The following is a 21,077-nucleotide window of genomic DNA, read 5'->3' on the forward strand; positions in this document are numbered from 1 at the left end:
AATTTGCACCAGATTTCTAGGTCTTTACTTTACTGTTCCAATGAATTTCTTTGAACATGTTTTATGAATAGCTAACTTTATTTTGTTTGTTTGTCTGTTCATAAACTATATATAAATATAGTACTTTACAAAGCAAGATTGAGATTATAACGTGAATGTTTATAAAAATTCAGACAAAAACTTTATTTCTGTGGGGAAGTTTGATTTGGGAACTTCAAGACAAGATGAGCTCTTGATTAAGGGATTTAAGGACCTAAATAAATGATATTACGAGCTACATCACTTTCTGTATGGTAAACTAAAACAGTAAGACCTAGGCTATTTGGGTGGAGCTGCAGCATGGGCTCATTTCATTCAAGTCACATCAGAGAAACAAGTGGTGCAACAGTGATTCCCAGCAACAAATGTTGTATTAAAAACAAGTCCAGGACATATGTGCCCTGGGCAACCAGTATCACCTACAAAGGTTATAATGATAAACTGAAGAAAGGAAGAAAGATTTGGTTGCCAAAGGTGATAAGCAGCAAATAAAAAAATGTACTATACTTGGGATATCAAGGACTTTTAATTAAACCAAGGCAATAATTTATTTTTCCCTGAATAAATGAAATTTGCCACATAATGCTATATTAGCATTCATGCCGCTTTCGAAAACAACATTATACAAGAGAAATACAGCCCTGCCCAAGAATATACATTTAATTGAAGGAATAGAACACAAGCAATACAGGGAATGTGTCAAACTTTTTTTTTCATGTCAAGAGCAACTTGAGAAACTGCAAGTTGCTTTTGGTGTGAGAGAATTGGCTGTCTGCAAGGACTTTTTCCGGGAGGAAGCCCGGATGTTTTACCATCCTGTGGGAGGCTTCTCTCATGTCCCTGCATGGGAAGCTGGAGATGACAGACGGGAACTTAAAAAGGAGATTAATACTTCTGAGTCAAATTTAAAAAGGAGATTAATACTTATGAGTGATTGCACTCATAAATATTACAATTGTAAACATTCTGCTTCACTTTGCTAAATCCCGAAACCCCAACCAAACTAAATTTAGAACACTTGATCATCTAAATCAAGCCTGTACAAAATGAAGCCCACCAGGCGTTTGGTCCTCCAAGTCCCAGAAGCCCTAGCCAGCTTGCCCAATGGTCAGGAATTCTGAAAGCTGAAGCCCAGAATATCTGGAGGGTCATGGGTTGTGCAGGCCTGAAAGAATGAATCTTTGTTAGTTGGTTGTAAGGCCAATTTAGTTCCTCACCATCGTCATCATTTTCCTCTTCGTCTTCATCTTCTTGTAGCTCTAGGATTTCCTTAGGTTTGTGCTCCTCATCTTCCTCCTGTTTACGTTTCTGTTCTTCCTTTTTCTTCTTCCGCTTTTCCTTCCTCTTCTCTCTCTTTGCTGCAAGAGCCTGCTTTCTACTCTCTTCTCTGGACTGTGGGGAAAAAAAATCATGTACAATGTGATACACCAAGATCAAAACTGGATTTTTACTTCAGTGCTGACACTGTAGCAATGTGGCAATTAGGCAGGCTTACAACAGAATCCCATAGGGCACATCCAATACGTTTAGGTCCCCACTGTACCCACATGCCAGTGGCGTCCTTCAGACGGGGCCAAGCTCAGAAGAGGGGGTACAGGTACACATATTTGGTAAACAATTAACATTATCACCTGGATGAATTAAATCCAGTACCTTTCATACAATACAACTATAGGCGAATATTCAATACCTATAGATACAAGTTGTTAATGTGACATCGAGCCAAAGTTTCTGTTCTGGATGTAACAGAAGACTATGGCTTAATACAAACCAGCAATATGTAGCAAGTGAAACAATGAAAAACAGTGAGTGAAACAACAAGGCCCATGGTTATGAAAGTCTATTGTAACAGTCAAAACTTGTACACTGAACCATTTTCTAATAACTATCTTTATTGTTTTTGAAATCCATTAATTCTGTTCCCCTCTTTGTATCTTGCCCTTTAATTAGTTTACTATATTATATACAAGATATCCATTGGGAGACAGTGAGTGGGTAATTACAGAAAATGAGGATAGCTGAAATTTTCAACTCCTGAATCCACAAACATTTGGTTTTCAAATCATGTTAGTCTGTGCAATGAACGGATATGAAGTATTTAATTGAATCTTTGATTTGCCCCTTTTACATACGGGCTTGACTGCTATTTGAGTGCTACTGAGGATTATTCAAGCAAAATGACATATTATCGTTTCTCACCTTTTCCAAATCCAATTCTTTCAGCAGGATGCTTGCATTCTTGTTTGCTTCAGCAGCTTGCTGGTCCTTAGCCTTCACAATGGTTTCAACACACTGGTGACATTTTTTCAACAATTCCTATAAATGAAAGACAAAATTACTTTGTGGAAACTAGAATCATATGTGCAATGTTTAGAAAACTCTACTTGAGTTAATCATATGTGCAATGTTTAGAAAACTCTACTTCAAACTTCTAAAATCCTATTTAATTATATCTTTATGAGGACCAAACAGTATTACCAAACAGTGAGCAAACTGCCCCATCTCCCAATTTTCCAGAAGTGGACAAGTTGGATACATAATAAGCAAAAAGGTGTTGTAGTCATACCATTTGGAAGTCAGAACAGTCCTAAACAACGTTAAGTTCCCATGATTCAATCCATATTTTGTTACTTCAATTTGCTTTTTTTTTGTCCTTGCATGCTATCATTTCTGCTCAACATCCTAGCCGGATGAAGTGTTATGGAAAACATGGATGAGTGCTCACTATTTTGAGACACTTGAGTCAGAACTAATAAAGCTAAATGAAAATGTTGTACTTACCAATGCATAATTATTTAAAATAATTATAAAAGTTTAATAATTAATTAAAATACATTAAGAACTGGAGAGATTAAAAAGACAGAAAACCGAAATGTAACAAAATACAAAATGCAGAATAAAAATAAAGAACAAGAAGGAAAAAGAAGAAAAAGTAACTTCTTTCTTTCAGCAGTTAGTTATATAATATAGTTATTCATATCCCCCCAAGAATTACAGCATATTTCTTTTTCAACAACCTTTTTTTCCTAACCATAAAAACTAAGTTATTACATAATTTTATTTTTCCGCTAACAGTCTGAGAAATGTCATTAATGATCTTTGTCTAATCAAACCAGACATTTTGCTAATTTCTGCTAATTACGTCAAGGTCAAATAACCACTGCTCCGTAGTGTACAGTAATGAATTTTTCCATCAATGTGCATACATCAATCTTGCTGCAGTGGTCATATACTGAAGTAATATTCTATGACTTTTCCCGCTGTATAGTAATCAATTTCAAATGACAAAATTCTGGTTTTAATATTAATTTTTAACATCCTCTGCAATAATTCGTGCATCTGATTCCATTTTGTTTTGCTATTTCACATATCCACCTATCATGTAAAAATGTCCCTTCACATTGTTCACATTATATACACATTTATACATTCTCAACAATTTCTATGCCATCATATACAAGCAATATGGAAGTTTATACATTGTTTTCTTTTAAGGGCATGACATCATGCAAATTTCAACCCTTTTACCATCTCTTTTCCCACTGATCCATCTGTATCTGATAACCAAAGATCTTAAGCCCATTTTATCAAACACTCTTTAACTTGTTATTCCATTTATACATTATAACAATCACACGTCCATTATCTATACACAATTGTATTTCACATTCTGACTTACTTTGTTCAAAACCACAGATTTTTAATTCTTTTTAATTTTTTCTGATCAACAAGTAAGAAAACAATTGAAAAGTGTATTCTTGAGTCTTAACTGTTCTTTAGACAAAATTTCCCTTCACACATTTCTAGGACATCTTAATACATTTGCCATCTTGTGCTGAAACTCAAAGATATCTTCAGACACAACCTGGATATATGCCTATTCCATATTATCTGTAATGATGTTTAAAATATACATGAACCTGGACGTTATCATGCCATACATATCTATGGTCATGCCCTTCCAACTCTAATAATCTTTTATTCCTCAACATCATGTATGTTATCATCCAGACGCAACGGGAAGCTGCAAAGTGCAATTTTAATGAGCTTAAACACAATCCTTCTCTTTCTTTTGTATTCTGTAATATTTTGTATTTAACTCATGTTTTTTCCTTGCCGTACGCGCGCGCGCACACACACACACACACACACACTTGCTTAAATGGGACATCAGTTGCCAAAACAGGTGTCATATGAAAGAAGAACAACATCCCAAGCAAAACATTTATCATAAGAAATTCTTCCTAACAGTGATAGATTTAGTTTCTCCCATCTTTACGGCATTTCATATACATCAACTTTTTTTGCTATTCACATGAGAATTATGAACAATCAGTCACCATATAAAAAGCAAGAATTCAAAGACATTTAATTATTTTTTTTAAAATTTATATTCCAACTTTAACTAGCTTGCCTAATGCCATCAATAATTTACTTCATTTGCATTCATGCTTGGTAGCAACCTGAAATGATCTACAATGCATTAATAACTATGGTGGTACAGCTAGAAAGGAGAGTTGAGTTTTTAAAGTTTCAGGCAGCATTAGCCACTTGAGAATAACTGGAAACCCCTTTTGACACTCACCTTGTCAGCTATTGTTGCTATGTACCGCATGCATTCAATGTCCGAAGGAAACTGGTTAACTTCTTTCACCAAAAATTGAACTACTCTGACATGGCCCTAAAAAAAAAGGGGGGGGAGGGGAGAAAAGCAGCACAATTGTTTAAAGGAAGAAAAGTGTCTAATGTTTATAACTATCAAATGCCATCTTAAATCCTAGACTTGCTTTAATTTGGCATACATTACCTCAGCAAACATGTTAAAGACATGTGCGATACAGGCGAAGAGAAATTCTCAGCCAGAAAGTTCAAATATCTCATCAAAATACAAATTCCATGATTCCACTTTAACTGCAGCATGGCAGTTTAAGTGGTATCAACAGGTTGCAATTACACATTGTTACAAAGTCTGCCATTCTCATGTTCCAACAGTCTGATGCCCAGAAAAACCCGAATCTAAATCATAACACTTGCAAGTGAATAAAGTATCTCGTTCCGATTTCTGTGACTCAAACAAGGATTAGTCTGAAGAAAGCTCAGCTAGGTCATGGTGTGTTCACTTCAACAGAAGGGAACAACATAGCAAAGGGTCTAAATTAAATGGAAGATAGTAATACAGCTGGCCTTGCCATTCCCTAAGACGGTGGTTCCCAACCTGTAGAGAAGTGTTAGGGTAGTGGTTCTTAACCTGGTCTATAAAAATTCAAATTCTTTTTCTCAGTTCTTTTCACGCAAAGGAGTACTTTATGACTGCTTTAGGAAAGACCAACACACAAAATAATTTTAATTTCTTATATTCTTATTGGATTTTTCTTGTTTATTTATTTGTTACTGCTCTTCAAGAACTGATAAATAGAAGATGATTATTAAAATGTTGTCTTTTGTGAAAAATTATGTATCTTACCTTGCGAAAAGCAGACATAAGGGGAGTGATTTTCCGATTATCCGCAGCATCCACGTCAGCTCCTGCCTGAACAAGGAGCTGCACTACATCAAGGTGGCCACCGTTTGCTGCCAGCCAGAGTGGCGTGTTTCCTTTCTTATTGCGAACATCAATATGTGCTCCCCTAAAAGGATCAGAATTCAGTGGAAGGTGAGAAACAGTTCAGGATGAAGATCTTTAAAATAGACTTCATCATGTGCCATAAAACAAAGTCACAACCCCGCAAGAATTAAAATGCTGCTTAATTCTGTTTTAAAACCACACAAACCCTTTCCACATTTACATTTCACTGTATCTATCAGTCAATATTACATTCTCACTAAGCATATACAAAATCGATCAGATTTTTAAAAAAGGTAATGGTTTCCCCTTGACATTAAGTCTAGTTGAGTCTGGACTCTGAGGGTGGTGCTCATCTCAATTTCTAAGCCAAAGAGGCAGCATTGTTCATACACGCCTTTAAGGTCATGTGGCTGGCATGACAGTATGGAGTGCTGTTATATTCCAGCAAGAGCAGTACCTATTGATCTACTAACATTTGCATGTTTTCGAACTGCTAGGTTGGCAGAAGTTGGGGCTAACAACGGGAGCTCACCCCACTTTTCGGATTAAAACCACTGACATTTTTGTCAGCAAGTTCAGCAGCTCAGCGGTTTAACCCACTGCACCACAAGGGGCCCCAGATTTTTTACAACCTTTTAATATTTCAGCAAACTGTGGGACCTATCCAGATTTAATGTGTGACCAATGCCTTTTTGGGAATAAATAACACTATGTAACATGATTTGAAAAATGGTCTGTTCTTGGTTTGAAAGTGTTATTTCCTGTTTAAGTACTTTGAACGAGTTGTTATACTTGAGAAACTTCATTTTTGTGGCTGCCACAAACTATGTTGAATTGGTTGAGACGGAGATATTGAGTGAAAAACTACAGCAAAATGTGCTGCAGGATGTTAAATAAACTTTTTCCATGTTTTTACATTAGAACCAATTAGGAAATAACATTTATAACCCAGGAACAAAAACCGTGTTACATACTGTAATTTGTGATTTGTAATTTGCTGTAGATTTGAGTTACTTGAAAAGATTGAAAATATTGAGAAAGATTTAGATTGTGTTCTTTATATCTTTATTTACAGCGTATCATATACGTGTATAGCAGTGGTTCCCAACCTTTTTTTTGACCAGGGACCACTTTGACCAGTGACCATGCTCTAACATTAGTAACAAAAGGGTTATGAATCAGTTTTGGGTCAACTTTAGATTTAGTTTGGTTATTTGGGGTGCTGTTTCAGAAAATTGCATTGGATAGACCACATCAGATGTAGTTTCTGATACAGAACACATACCATCCATTAATCGCTACCTGCTCGCCCACAGAAAACCATATTTTAATAATCCTCAGCACTATAAGAGGGTTTCACAAGACCAGTCACTCTAGTTGCAACAGTGTAGTAACGGTGAGGCCACAGACCATATTTTAGTTCTTGCAGACCACCAGTTGTCCATGGACCATAGGTTGGGAACCACTGGTGTATAGTATTAAGCTAAAGCTATTAACATAGCAGGCCCTGACATACCTGTTAATCAGAAGCTCACAAAACTTGTAGTGGCCTTTATCTGCAGCAATTGTTAAAGCAGTATCACGTGAGGAAGGCACAGGAGGAGCATTGACATCTGCTCCTTTATCAAGAAGAACTCTTCCTACTTCTGCATATCCTCCAGAAGCAGCTTCCATCAGAGGAGTAAGCCCAGTCTGTTTAAAAGAATTGCAATAAAGCCAATGTGAAGCCACTGTAAGAGTCAAGAAACTATTACTGCTTTCTTCCATGACTGACATGGTCAAGATTCATTCCAGCTGTCTTTTCATAGCAATCAGCATACCTATGAAACACTGGAGCTGGAATACTGCACCAAAAGGATTTAGCAATGGGTGAAACACTGAAGGCGTTTCATTGTTTACTTGGCCTTAGCCCTCACTTCAGATGTAGTATGTTGCACTCAGCAATACTGCACTGCATTCTACACCAGAAAGAAGATTTCTAATTACATTTTCTAAACTGTATCATCCCATGGTTCCACATTTTTCTGACTCCTCATAGCCCTTCACCGTTTTTTTTTTTTTTTGCAAAACATAGTAATTTTAAGAAATTAAGTATTTTTACAAAGACACGTCGAGCTCACTAAGGTTACTGAACTGCTTTCAATTAATTTAAATTCCCAACTCTCCAGCTTTAGCTATCACATTAGAACTCTTTGCAAAACAGTTTTTTGATAAAGAAGTAGCCTGCTCACCTTTGCACGATGTTCAACATTGGCTTTTCTGTCCAAAAGCAGGCTGACCACCTCTGCTCTGCCCTGGAAGCATGCCAGCGTGAGAGCTGTGTTCCGATTAGTTTCAATCTGTGCATTAATATCAGAGCCCATATCAAGTAACAGCTTCACCGCAGGAACATGACCATTCATAGCTGCTAACATGAGAGGAGAAATGCCCAGCTTACTCCCAGTCCTAAAAGAGAAGAGGCAATGAGTGTAACTACCAAAATGAAGGAATCTGGACAAAAGTCAGAAAATGAGTGTTCTTCCTGGGAAGACTGATGCAAGTGACAAAAACCTGAAGAGAAACATGCAATACAAACAAAACAAAACAAAACAAAAAACAGAATCACAGATGGAGACTAGGTAACATCAGCTGAAATCCTAGATTGCAATTACCAAATCATGTTGCGCTTGAACGTATGAAAATAACAGGCTGAAAACAAAGGTTGAATATTTATTATCAGTAGTTACATCAACAGGATCACAACAGTGTATATGTTAACCTCTCGTCACTCTCACCCCACTGAATTTGAAGAATCATGTTGACGCTTGATGTTGTTACCTTGAGTTAATTTCTGCTCCAGCATTAAGAAGGATCTTAATAATGTTAACGTATCCTCCAGATGCAGCAAGACTCAGGGGGGTATAATCAGACACATTCCTGTGTTCTTTATTTGCTCCTCGTGCCAGCAGCAGATCAACAACCTGAAATGTAAAGTTGTATTAGCAGGTATGAGGAAAGTCCCTAGTGACTACAAAATATAACATTGTGGAGAGATATATCTCCTGTTGTGGTGGAGTGCTTTAAGTAATTTCTAATTTATTGCAGTCCTAAGGATGTAAGTCACTGGCTTTTCCTGGCAGAATATGCTTTATTGCCTTCCTTTGAGGCTGAGAGAGTGTGACTTGTCCAAGGACACCATAGGTTTCCATGACTGAATGGAGATTTGAACTTTAGTGTTCCATTGTCCTAGTTTTTCGTGACACTGATTTTTGTCAGTTAACACCCATATTAAAAACAGATCTGATGTACTATTTACGTAAGTTGTTTCCTTTCACATCCTCTCAATATAGAAGGCATAACACTCTATGCTCCAAATGAAACAATGCTCCAAAGAGCAGGAGAACTTTTTCAGACTGCCGAAAGATCCTGACTCTCTTTCTCAACCTAAAACTACAAGACCTAAACTGAATTCTTTGCAAAGTATACTAAAATAATTAGGATTACCTCTTGGCGCCCGCCAGAGCATGCTAGCGAAAGTGGGGTGTCCTTAGTACGTTCAGATTGTGCTTCTATATCTCCACCTTTATCTAGCAGGATCTCTACAACGCCAACGTGTCCTGCTGTGGCAGCTAAAATTAGCGGCGTGAAACCTAAAAGAGGTACCAAATTTCAGAACTCCATACAGCATCACAATCTAGCAAACCTAATAACACTGTTCCAAAGGATAAAAACACTTCCATTTACATCTGCTCTTGATAAACTCACAGAGTAGTAGCAACACTACAGTGACTTACCCTTTTTGTCTCTGTGTTCGATACTGGCACCCCGTGCTATCAACACCGAGACAAGCTCTTCGTGCCCACCAGCACATGCAAGAGTCAGCGCGGTATCATGGTTACTCTCCGTCTTAACAGTAGAAAAGACATATTTTTAAGTTTAATGCAGGACATCATATAATTGCTGCATATGGAACAAAAATTGCAAGACAAATAAAAACTTTATAATTAATCCACGCTACTCACATGGGCGTCAATGTCAACAGAAGGATATGTGGGGAGCACAGACTGAGACGTCACATTGAGGGCTTGTGAACAGGCCTCAGGTGTAGGCGACTCTGTAGTACGTGAGGAATTGGAGCCAGTAGGCACTCTGCTATTAACAGCTGAGAAAATGGGGGGGAAAGACAGTCAGCTTTTCCTGCATGAAAAGGACCTTTCCCAGAGAACTGGCTACATCCACTTGGTGAATCGTGACCCACCAGGAAAATGGAAAATAGTCTGCCAGTTCCAAAAATACTTTCCATAAATTACTTTAACATTTTGTAGTCTGGTACATAAGCAAAATGAAAAAAAGACATGCAAATCCCAAGAAATGTGACAATACATATGTACAATATAAAGTGTATCCTTTTCATATATCTAGAAAGAGTAACTGGAAAATATATCTGTTACTCCCCCCCCCCCCCCCGGGCAGATTTCAAAGAGGGATGTACCACATTTCAGGTATCTGCATACTTTGTGTACTTGTGGGGCTTCCTGCTAAGTCATATTTGCCTTCCATGTATTATGGTTGCATGCCATTTTCAATTAGACTCCTGAAGGACATCAAGTAAAACATGTAAAAGAAGACTAACTCACAGCTAGCAGTAATCTTGCATCTAGGAAGCGAACCTGACCGCAGACGTGAAACTGCATATAATCACTGTTTTTCTAGGATTTAGGGAAACTCAGAAATAAAGAATTACCTTCTATGTAATATAACTATGCTAACGACTACTTTTCCTCACAGAACAAAGATAAGTCAGAGCTCAATGGCAGAATATATATTCTGGCTACAGAACACCCCAGGTCAACTAAAAAAAAAATCTCAGGTGGAGACTGGAAGCCACTTGAGTTTTGGAAAGCAAGTGCCAATTACTAGATGAATATTGAGGGGTAAACAGGTCAAGAGTTTCAATAAAACAGTAAGTGATAGTCTCTGAGTGTCTGTCTATATATGTTGTGTGTCTATGGCATTGTTTGCCATGTATATGTACATTGTAATCTGCCCTAAGTCCCCTGCGGGGTGAGAAGGGCGGAATATAAATACGGTAAATAAATAAATAAAGTCAGAGGAGAAATCTGGAGTAAAAAAAGGATAGAAGTATGTTTTATACAGAAAATAAATCCCAAACATTTTATTTATTTTTGATTCTGAAATTGACAGGGAGGTAAATTTGCCATCAGTAAAAACTAATCAATTATCACACTTGCATATATTATTTTCTGCTATCCGAGCTCTGTCTTTCTATTTGTGCTTTAAAAGCTCCATGATCATGAGACAAAGTATTATTTTCACAGTTCACACTTATGAGTGTGAATCTTTAGTTGAACTTTGGATGCTTTGTTTTCAGAAGGAAAGACAAAAATAATACTTGACAATGAAAAGGTACTGAAGCAGCTATTTAACTGCTTACCAGAAGGCTATCACTGCAAAAATATTAACATTTCATATTTCCGAAGTTTTTAAAATACAAATTCCTTATGAGTAAGGCCTTAAAAAACGTAAGTAGTATCAGATGAATTTAATTTTACACTTTCTTACTAGTTTATTTTTTAATTGGAGAACACGTCCTATTTGAGTAAGCAACTAAAAGGTATTAAAATTTAAAAAATCAAACACAAACTTGCCTGTTTACAAACTAGTTGTGCGTCTTTGGTTTAAAGAACTGTAGAAAACTCGCTATTATGGCCTATCTGGTTTGCACTATTTTATACATGCTTCCCCCATCCTGGTGCCTTCCCAATGTGTTAGTCCCCCATCATTAGAATGGCTGCATCTGGAAGGTACAAGGAGGCTGACAGATCTTACTAAGGCTAGCAATGGGGAAATATAAGAGCGCAAGAAGCAACAAACATGTTTCTCCTCTTTATTATAACTTATTGAAAGTATCTGATCAAGCAAAATTAGTTATATTGGCTGAGAGAGATACTGTGGTATAAGCATTTCAGCAATTTCTTATCTCAAATCAGAATGCGATTACTTTATTCAATTACATTAATGGGCTTTAGAAATCATTCTTACAAAAATAAACTTTGATATGACACATCAAATCAGAAAGCTTTTATAAAGTTAATATAATTAAGATTAGCCCACCATCCCAAACTAAAATCAAATGCCAAGATATGATGGGCATTTTTTGGGGTTGGTGGGTGGAATGCTCTGAAATCTGGGTTATAGATATGGTGCAAGAAACCATATCAAAACCTGAAAGGATCAACGGAAATGATGAAGTATTGGCCCACACCCCAAGGTGGTGCCAATACTTGGAATAAACTTGGAATAAAGATCTAACAACATTTATATGGATGGGAAAAAAACGAGAATAAAATTGTTGAACTTAACAGATGATAAAAAAGAGGTGGATTTGGCTTACTAGATCTAAAATTATACTATGAAGCAGGAGGACTGTCATGGATAAAAGATTGGGTCACCCTCAAGAACGCCAGAATTACTAATCTGGAAGGTTTTGATTTCCTATGGTACCAAAGGAAAAAAAAAAAGAGAAAAACGTTGGGAATCATTTTATTAGATCAGCCCTTATAAAAATTTGGGAAAAATACAAAGAAAGATTCTATACCAAAACTCCAATGTGGCTATCACCACAAGAACCAAACCACAGAAGAAAAACAGCACAAGAAAGCTGGTTAACTTATAAAGACATTTTGAAAAAAAACAAGATAAGGAGTATATACTAAAATCACAGGAGGAACTAAATATACTGGACAGAGGAATCTCGTGGTTTCAATATAGACAAATCAGAGAATATTATATAAAGGACAAAAAATATGGCTTCATAGGCAAAGAAACTTTCTGGGACAAAATACTGAACTCAGGAAACAAAACAAAAAACAAACTCTACAAGAAATTATTAGAATGGTCCACAGAAACAGAATTAATTAAGGACTGTATGGTTAAGTGGGCTGCAAATATTGGACATTCAATATCTCCCAGTCTCAGAAGACTGGGAGAAAATTTAGAAGAAGAAAATAAAATATACATATGCATTTGACTTAATCATATGTGGTGGACATGCAAAATAGCCAAATCCTATTGGAAGAACGTACATGAAAAAATAGAAAAAATATTAGACATAAAATATAATTCAAACCAGAATATTTTCTACTAGGAGTAATTGGCTTCCAAATGGAACATAATAAGGACAAACTTTTAAATTATCTGGTGACAGCAGCCAGAATAAACAATGCAAGATTTTGGAGAACAAAGGGGATCCCAACACAAGAATATGGACGAATTAACCCAATTGCGGAGTATAAAGCAGAACTTGAAGATATCAAAAACAGACTGGACACCACTAAAGAACTTATAAATTCAAGAAAACCTGAAATGGATAATAGATATAAGATGAAAACAAAAATACAATGCTCTTAAGGAAGACCATATGAAAGAGTCAGCCAACTTTGTATGAGAGATTTTTATGAATTAAGGAATATTAACAACCGAAGTGATGATTGGAAGTCAGAAACTATCTCCTACCCTACCAAATCCCTGCCCCTCCTCTCCCCCACCCTTTATTTCCTTTTAAAATTCCCTACCTTGTAAACCAAATCAATTCACCTTCCCCTTTTTCCTACCACATTTCCACCCATACCCACCACCCTCTTTTAACCATTTATGTAATTAAAACCTTAATAAAAATATTTAATAAAAAGGAAGGTGCCAGCTGAGAAACAGTAAAGTGCACATCCACAAATTATAGTCAGGTGAGACAGAAATCCTAAGGCAAAGGGGGATGTCAAAGTCTCTACAGGAAATCTAGGCTACGAAAAGAGATTTGCAAGAAGAGATGTTGTCTAGACTGTTTCGTGAGACAGCTGTAAGAAGGAACAAGGGCCCATGGACAGTACCACTGAAAAACTGCATGAAACTGGCTTTATCACATGACACAGACCATTTCATTCACTGTCACCTAATCATTAAAGAGTGATATGAAATACACATGAAACTTAATCTATTAAAGCAAGAATTGCAGACAGTAAGTCTAGTTCAACATACAGTAAATTTCAAATTAAGTTCAAATTCAGAATGAATTGGTGGCAAACAATTAATGTTTGGGGGGGGGGGGGTTTGATGAATGGAACGAGGCCTTCTGTTTATCAAAAAAGCAATTCAGATCCAAACCTATACATACATGATTTTTTATTTGCAAGACACTGAAGTCTCAGTTGGACAATCAAAATTGTGTCATTATACAATTTTGGTAAAACATATAAGATGGCTAGATTATTCTATTAAAATATTCTTCAATTACATTTAGTTGATGTGTTATATTTATATCTAACTGCATGTACAAAAACAAGAGAAAAAATTAAACTGATAGGAAGCTGTCCACTGTCCACAGTAAGGTACCAATTTTTAAGGAAGGATTAAGATTTAATGGCCACCATTTATTTCTTTTCAGCATCTAGTATTCAGAGATGTACTGCCTCTGTACATGACAGTTCTACTGCTTATGCTGGTAATATTATTCTCCAGTGAGCCTTCCTAACACAAGTTTAGAAACCAAATATGTGACAACCAGAAGAAAGGACACCCAGGAACATATGGATAAGCAATAGATGATATCCACCTTCTCATCCTCCCATGATGAGAAAGAAGATAAATTAAACAGGACATAAAAGAGGGGCGGTATGGTGCATCACGCAGAGATATAATCACTCCACCCCAGTATGTGCATGTACTAGCATCACACTTTCCTGAGCATTCAATTTCCAACTGTGGCCAACTAGATGCACCTCTAGATGCTTTCGTAATAATTAGCACCACCAGCCTTGCTTGACCACAGACTCACCCATCCAACTCTGCAAGATCATCGTTCCAACAATAGTCAGACAACTGCAGGACACAGAGAAAGTGTAGAGTATCTTTTCTCAGAGAACAGTTGTCTTTGCACATATAGAAAATAAACTAGCAGCTCCTTATTTCATTTATCTATGCCAGCTATGGTACGGAGCTAGGAAGAGAGGGAGAATTGTGAGGTATTAAACAAACAGGACAATGCCTTATTACTTTTGATTGGGTCCACAAGAGGCAGAGAGTTAAGAAAAACATGCAATGAGAGCTACATTATAAATGGGAAACAATCTGGATGATTGGGCTTGAATTCTAAAACAGGCAACAATTTTTAAAACAAATTAGGCAGCAGTTCTAAATGTTTCAAAATCCAATCATAACAGGGACAGAAAATGAGGTGAGGTGTTAACTCTTCTCTATATCCAAAGCTAATATAGATATATATTTGGCTGTAGTTGCACTTTAAAAAGTACCTGCTCCAACTTACAAACTTAAGAACAAAGCTACAGAACCTATTCTGTCTGTAACTTGGAGATTGCCTGTACATGATACAGAATTGTTCTGGGAAAATTTTCAATACAAAATAATTTACTAGCCCATTTGGTAAAATACATTAGATTATACAAAAGTGTATCAAATGAGCAGCTTACTCAAATGTGAACTTAATAGTATTCACCTTTTTCTTCATGTAAACAACCAACTTTCTGGACCAAATTACTCTAATTGAAAACCACCATGCAGCACTGTCCTGCTATAAATGCAATTCCTTATCCTAAGCTTCCAAATATTGAGGATTTAAGTTCTCTTTTTTCTCCTATAATCACATTACAATTGGTGAATTTCCTCTGAAATATAGAGCATGAAACAAGAAAAAATCATACTTAATTCCGTGTACGGGTTTCCCCCACTGCTACCTGCAGCTTTACACATTGTCTACCATCTGTGTATCCAGCATTGAATAATTTGCATTCAAAGCATATAAGCCTGCATACACACATACATATACACACACTTTTAAAAAGTGACCACATTTTTTTTCAGTAGTTTTTACTCCCTCTGCACTTTCCTGGTCCCACATCTGTCCAGGCAATACAGACATCTTATTCCCATCTTCATTAAAAAAAACCAGTTCCAATTCAAATTGTCAATATGTGCACATTTGCTATTTTCCAATTTATTTAATATTACTGAAATGTTATACAGCTGAATGAACATTGCAAAATTCAGATTTTTGTGTGTGTCAGAAGTGACTTGATAAACTGTAAAATTCAGATGTAGTATTTTATTGCTGACAAGTCCAAATTTGGAAAGAAGTTCATTCAGATATCAGGTCATAAACAGTTATGTTTAAGTCAACAGGAAAGTATTGTTTTAACAAAATTGTAATTCTAATTTCTTTAGAAGCTAATTTTATTCTTATTTACCACAGTTATGGAAAAGAAAAAAGAAGAAGTTATAAAGGCTGAATCCAGATTAGCTTCCCTGAGCAGTTAATTTTCCAATACTGGCAGTCCCCAAGTTGTAGACAAAATAGGTTCTGTAGGTTTCTTCCTCTCACCCATTCTTAATTATGAGTCAGATATAAGTCAGATGTCTGTAACTTGGGGACTGCCTGTATGCCACAGAATAGACTACTTAAGTTAAAGCAGTACTGCCATTTCAGAAATCAATGACAAAACATACTATTTAGACCATGGTAGATAAAATGCAGCCCTGGGATGCTATACAATCCCCAGAGCTATTCATGGCCGACCCCTCCAGATTCATAACGCTGTCCTTCTTCTGGCTAAAAAGGGGACAAAAGGATTACTTCTCCTAAAGGCCTTCAAGGAGCACCAATCTGTATTTTAAATAAGCTGTAGGGGTCCCTGCATAATTCACAACCTTGTTCTTCAAAAACAAAAGTAAATTTCAGATAGCTTCTTCTTTTTCCCCTTTAGATATTTCTGTGGCTTCTGGATCTGCTGCCGCTGCCCATTTGATTTAAATGCTTCGTTTAGATTTCCTCTTGAGTATTTACACACATTCAAAGAAGGGCAACAAAAGATACACCCAACCTTTTTTTTCCTTGAGCTATTTTTGTATTTTCTAAGTTTACCACGTAGCTCCAGTAATCATGGTGTTTTCTTCTTTCTCTTCCTCCATCTTTGCACTGAATAGAAGGCAGTTTTCATAACATTGGCAATACAGGCAAATCCTTGAAAATATAGATACATATATACCAAAGCCACACATCTGTTTGCCAGATGTCACTTCATGTTGTCTAGAACTGCATGCACAACTCATATTAAGACTCAGACAGTTTTTTTCCCACAATAGCTTTAGTGAAGCAAGCAAATCGCTATTGCAAACCGTCATTTTCAGTTCTCTTTTGCCAATAAGCTTCCATCCGTGTTGCTTCGTATAAACAATGGGGCCCTAAATTTCTAACAGGAGAACAAAGTTTTGCTTTTTCCAGGAACATTAACTGATATTTTCTCCTCTAAAAGTACTACTAGCAACAGCAGATGTATAGATATGTCTCATTTTATGCTTATATAGACACATGATTTAATATGTTCTAAAATGAACACTTCCAGCTCAAAAAAAGGTTGCTCGTTCCTTTCAGCGGCATTTGAGTTAGCACTACTCTCACCTCGATTTAAATTCATTATTACACCATGTAATCAAATCTGATCTAGTTTCATCATGACATGTAACTAATCAGATGTAAGAGCTAGCAAGTGACTTCATGAGGTTAAACAAAAGTGAGAGCCACTCAAGTTGGCAATTTGAAGTGGGAAAATCATATTGAGCAGCCATAGTGGTAAGTGTGGCTCTTATTTGTGGCTAGATCTCAAAAACCTTCAAATATCAATTACCGTAAAACTATAGATAATAAAATCTAAAACTTACAATAGGAAGATTCGCAACTGAAACAAAGCTACCTTATGAGATGCCAACAGTTAAATGCATCCTACAAAATGCTGGTTCTTTTTATTTTTTTCCTACAGGAGGTGTCGATATAGGTCAAAATCTCACAACCCCAGTTAACATGGCATCTTTTCTTAAGCATATTTTTATTTTGAAATTAATAACTAAGACATATTTTGTATACTCACATCATACAATTCAAAAAACGAAATAGAAGGCAATCCATGCCAATTTGAAAGATATATAGAATACTTATCTAGAATACTGATGTATTAAATTACAGTACTAATTTCTAGATGGATTATAATGAGTTTCACGTCTCTGCTAACTTTGTACTGGGATAGAAATGAAAACTCCATCTGTTACATATGTAAAAGAAGAAAGGGGACAGCTGTGAGGTCCCCATAGAAGCAGACCTTTCAAAAATTCTGAAATTTCCTTCTTTAACTTCAAATGGTATTTGGAATATATATATGTTCTAAAATTATATATATATGTTCTATAATATATATATATGGATATATATATATATTATCCATATATATATGGATATATACTCTAGCAAACTTAAAATAGCTCCATTAGCTTCGATTAACTATGCTAATTTGACATGTTCAAGTAATAGGACAGATAGGATACTAATTAGCACAGCTTACCAATCAAAACCTATTATTCACTTTCTGTTGCAAGCCCTTTCATTTTAGTAAACGTTCTGTACTATTGTCTTATAATTTTTTGCAGACTCAAGCACTACTATGGAGCATGAACATAGACACGACATATAAGCATCAATCCATCCAAATGGCACTTCTGTATTAGTACAGCTTGGTCACGAGTCTAGTGACTGCTCTACAAGCTGTCTAGCTTTATTTATTGCTATGAGATTTCCTTAAAAGTCACAACACCAAAAGCAGAAGAAGGGGAAAATATATAATAATGTGGCAATAAGGTTTTGATTGATCTTCAAAAGAACAATCCAAACGCTTTGGAATTTATGGCTGAATACTATGATTAAAAATAGCAAATAAAATAATATCTGCAAGTATTTCAGAGGGGAAACTGCGACAGAGACTTGTCACAAGAAGTGAGAACAAAGGAAACTGAGCAGACACATTAATGCAAGAAAATGTATATTTCTCAACCCACCTGCTATCAGGTCATCAAGAGTGTCGGTAAGCGTCTGTGCTGGAGTGGCAACCATTAATCCATCTGGTTCTTGAACTAACAGTCCCTGACCGTGTCCAGCAATTGGCTGCTGCTGTCCTACATTTTGCTGATTACCTAATACTTTCTGAAGTTCAAAAGAATCTGTCCCATTACAACCTATGTTACTTGAAAAGTTACACTGTGGCGGTGACAAAGGCTGGAGCGGGGCAAACTCTGTTTGCTCAGGAGATGGCGGAGACTGTTGCGGTTCGTCTTTACACAGGACACTGTCAACCTGTGATAACCCTGAAAAGTTATCCCCAGGAAGACTCTCATTTCCTTCTGAGAGGACCCCTGTGTGTGGGCACTGCTGCTGCTGGGCAAGGGGTGACTCTGTCTGACCTTTGGTCTCCAAATATTCTTTGGTAAATTGCTGTTGTGTTTTCATCTGCAATTGCCTTTCCACTTTTTGCAGTTCCTTCAATATCTTCTTCTTCTTCTGTACTTGCTCTTCTCTGTTCTTTTTGAGCTCTTCAATCTTATCTTTATTCAACGGCTCACCTTGAATTAATTCCAATGATTTAAGTTGTGCTTTTTCAATAGCACTAATTCTCTGTCCGAGTTCGTTCAGCTTGCCTTCCGTTTCTTCTACTATACATTCCAAAGGCTGGTATGGGTGAAAAGGTGACAGGAGGTCCTGATCTGCTACCTGAAGGGGAGTTGACTTCTGCTTGGATGTACCTAAGCACACGAAAAATGTTTGAAAAAATGCCATGCTGAAGTTAACCCACACCTCCCCACGCTTTCCCCACCCAAAACTAATCACATTTAAGGTAGAACAGGTTAAAACCTACACTTCATAACAAGACAGAGAGCATAAGATAGAAATGGAAATTTAAATATGAATTCTTGCTTTCCTTGAATTACAGCTATAAAAATGTGGAAGAAGGTCTCTTGGACATAACAAAAATAAAAATTAGACTTCAAACAAAAAGCAATGTTTAAAATATTTACTGATGTTCTGACTACAAATATTCTGGAAGGTAAAAGCACTGACCACTGCAATGTTAACTTGTGCAAATCAGACAATATCCAAAGTTGGCATGTGTATATTCCAACCCACCCCTTTCTCTGGGAGGTGTGCTCTATAAATATACTTCAAAAGCACCAATAACTGTTCTGTTTAGGATTAAAAATGTCTTAAAACCAAATAACTAATTTTAAAGTATCAATCATATCTAGTAAACAAGTAAACATGGGTTTTACTTCAAAACTGGGATGATTAATTATCTACTGCTATTAAGTATTCTATGAATCCTCTATTCATACTTACAAGGAACATGTTGAATGAAACACATCCGTCTATTTTGTACTTAAAGACAATACTAGTAAACATAATATTATCTAAATAATTCTTTTTGGATTCTCAATATGTAACCAGATGAAAGCATTTTAATTATTATCACACGTTGATGCATATAGCTTCTGCAACACAAGCTGCAAGAACAATAATCTAAATGCAATATAGTTGGGTCGAGAACTGGTTCTTCTTAGAGTTGATGCTTTTTATCAAGAAATACAAGATGAATCCTCTTCTTACATATCAGTAGGAGCTTACACAAATTGTTGGGCAGTATATCTTCCTTGCATGCTCCAATCAAAACAGAAAACACATAACCTTAAAAACTGGATAAATTGATTTTGCACGTTCTTGATTTTTTTTAATTTGAAAAAGTTTTCTATAGTTTATAAGAAACAATATATAAAAACCCTGAAAAGTCCTATTTTGCCACAGAAAGTAAAGTAGACTTATTCTAGAAATTACAATCATCCCTCCACAGTCTCTGGGGTTAGCACAGTGGTTCTCAACCTGGGGTCCCCAGATGTTTTTGGCCTACAACTCCCAGAAATCCCAGCCAGTTTACCAGTTGTCAGGATTTCTGGGAGTTGAAGGCCAAAAACATCTGGGGACCCCAGGTTGAGAACCACTGGACCGTTAGCATCTTAGGACCTCTGTGAAAGTGGAAAATCTGTGCTCAAAAATCCACTATTATTTAACCTGAAAGAACACTTCTCTAAGAATCTCTAGATCCTCCAGCATGATTCTATGGTAAGCTTCCAATAGAATCATTCTGCAAGACCTATAAATACCCGGAGAAGTGTTCTCTCTAGGAATCCTTCAATCTTTCAGCCTTCACTTCCACAAGACGTTGGCCACAAAATTGCATTAGAGGACCAAGAGATTCCTAGAGATAACATACTAATCAAATCTGTGAATAATCAAATTAGCAAAACTGAAATCTGGAAACGTGGAGGGCCAACTATACTTCAGTTTAGGATGCTTCACTATCCTTTCCATTGAATAATTCTTATCAGGAGGTCATGTTTTCAACAAACATAGCTTCAAGGGATGCTTCACAGGTAGTGCAATAAAAAGTATGAATAACTACGACAGGATCAAAATCCAAAGTATGTATGAATGTATGTTTGTTTGTTGGTTGGCTTGTTTGATTTACAAAGTCTCCTACAAGGCCTGATGGATCTGGACAAAACGTGGCATACACACCCTTCATTACCCAAC

At 36.4% G+C, this 21,077-nt stretch overlaps 1 protein-coding gene across 11 annotated transcripts in view; it reads right to left on the minus strand.

The window, feature by feature from the left end:
- Nucleotides 1–21,077, minus strand: part of ANKHD1 (ankyrin repeat and KH domain containing 1) — a 101,822-nt gene that overhangs the window by 18,851 nt on the left and 61,894 nt on the right. For 10 of the 11 annotated variants that reach the window (XM_067467744.1, XM_067467747.1, XM_067467741.1 and 7 more), the window contains exons 15-25: nucleotides 18,497–19,237; nucleotides 9,607–9,746; nucleotides 9,379–9,490; nucleotides 9,089–9,234; nucleotides 8,423–8,565; nucleotides 7,837–8,050; nucleotides 7,122–7,297; nucleotides 5,504–5,666; nucleotides 4,625–4,720; nucleotides 2,239–2,355; nucleotides 1,257–1,431 (exon numbers count right to left, since the gene is read on the minus strand). In XM_067467744.1, coding sequence (XP_067323845.1) covers nucleotides 1,257–1,431; nucleotides 2,239–2,355; nucleotides 4,625–4,720; nucleotides 5,504–5,666; nucleotides 7,122–7,297; nucleotides 7,837–8,050; nucleotides 8,423–8,565; nucleotides 9,089–9,234; nucleotides 9,379–9,490; nucleotides 9,607–9,746; nucleotides 18,497–19,237 — 2,223 coding nt within the window. The remainder of the gene's footprint in view (nucleotides 1–1,256; nucleotides 1,432–2,238; nucleotides 2,356–4,624; nucleotides 4,721–5,503; nucleotides 5,667–7,121; nucleotides 7,298–7,836; nucleotides 8,051–8,422; nucleotides 8,566–9,088; nucleotides 9,235–9,378; nucleotides 9,491–9,606; nucleotides 9,747–18,496; nucleotides 19,238–21,077) is intronic. The other variant, XM_067467749.1, reaches the window with a different exon arrangement.

This window comes from Anolis sagrei, chromosome 4 (assembly GCF_037176765.1).
Source record: "Anolis sagrei isolate rAnoSag1 chromosome 4, rAnoSag1.mat, whole genome shotgun sequence".
NCBI classification, from domain to species: domain Eukaryota; kingdom Metazoa; phylum Chordata; class Lepidosauria; order Squamata; family Dactyloidae; genus Anolis; species Anolis sagrei.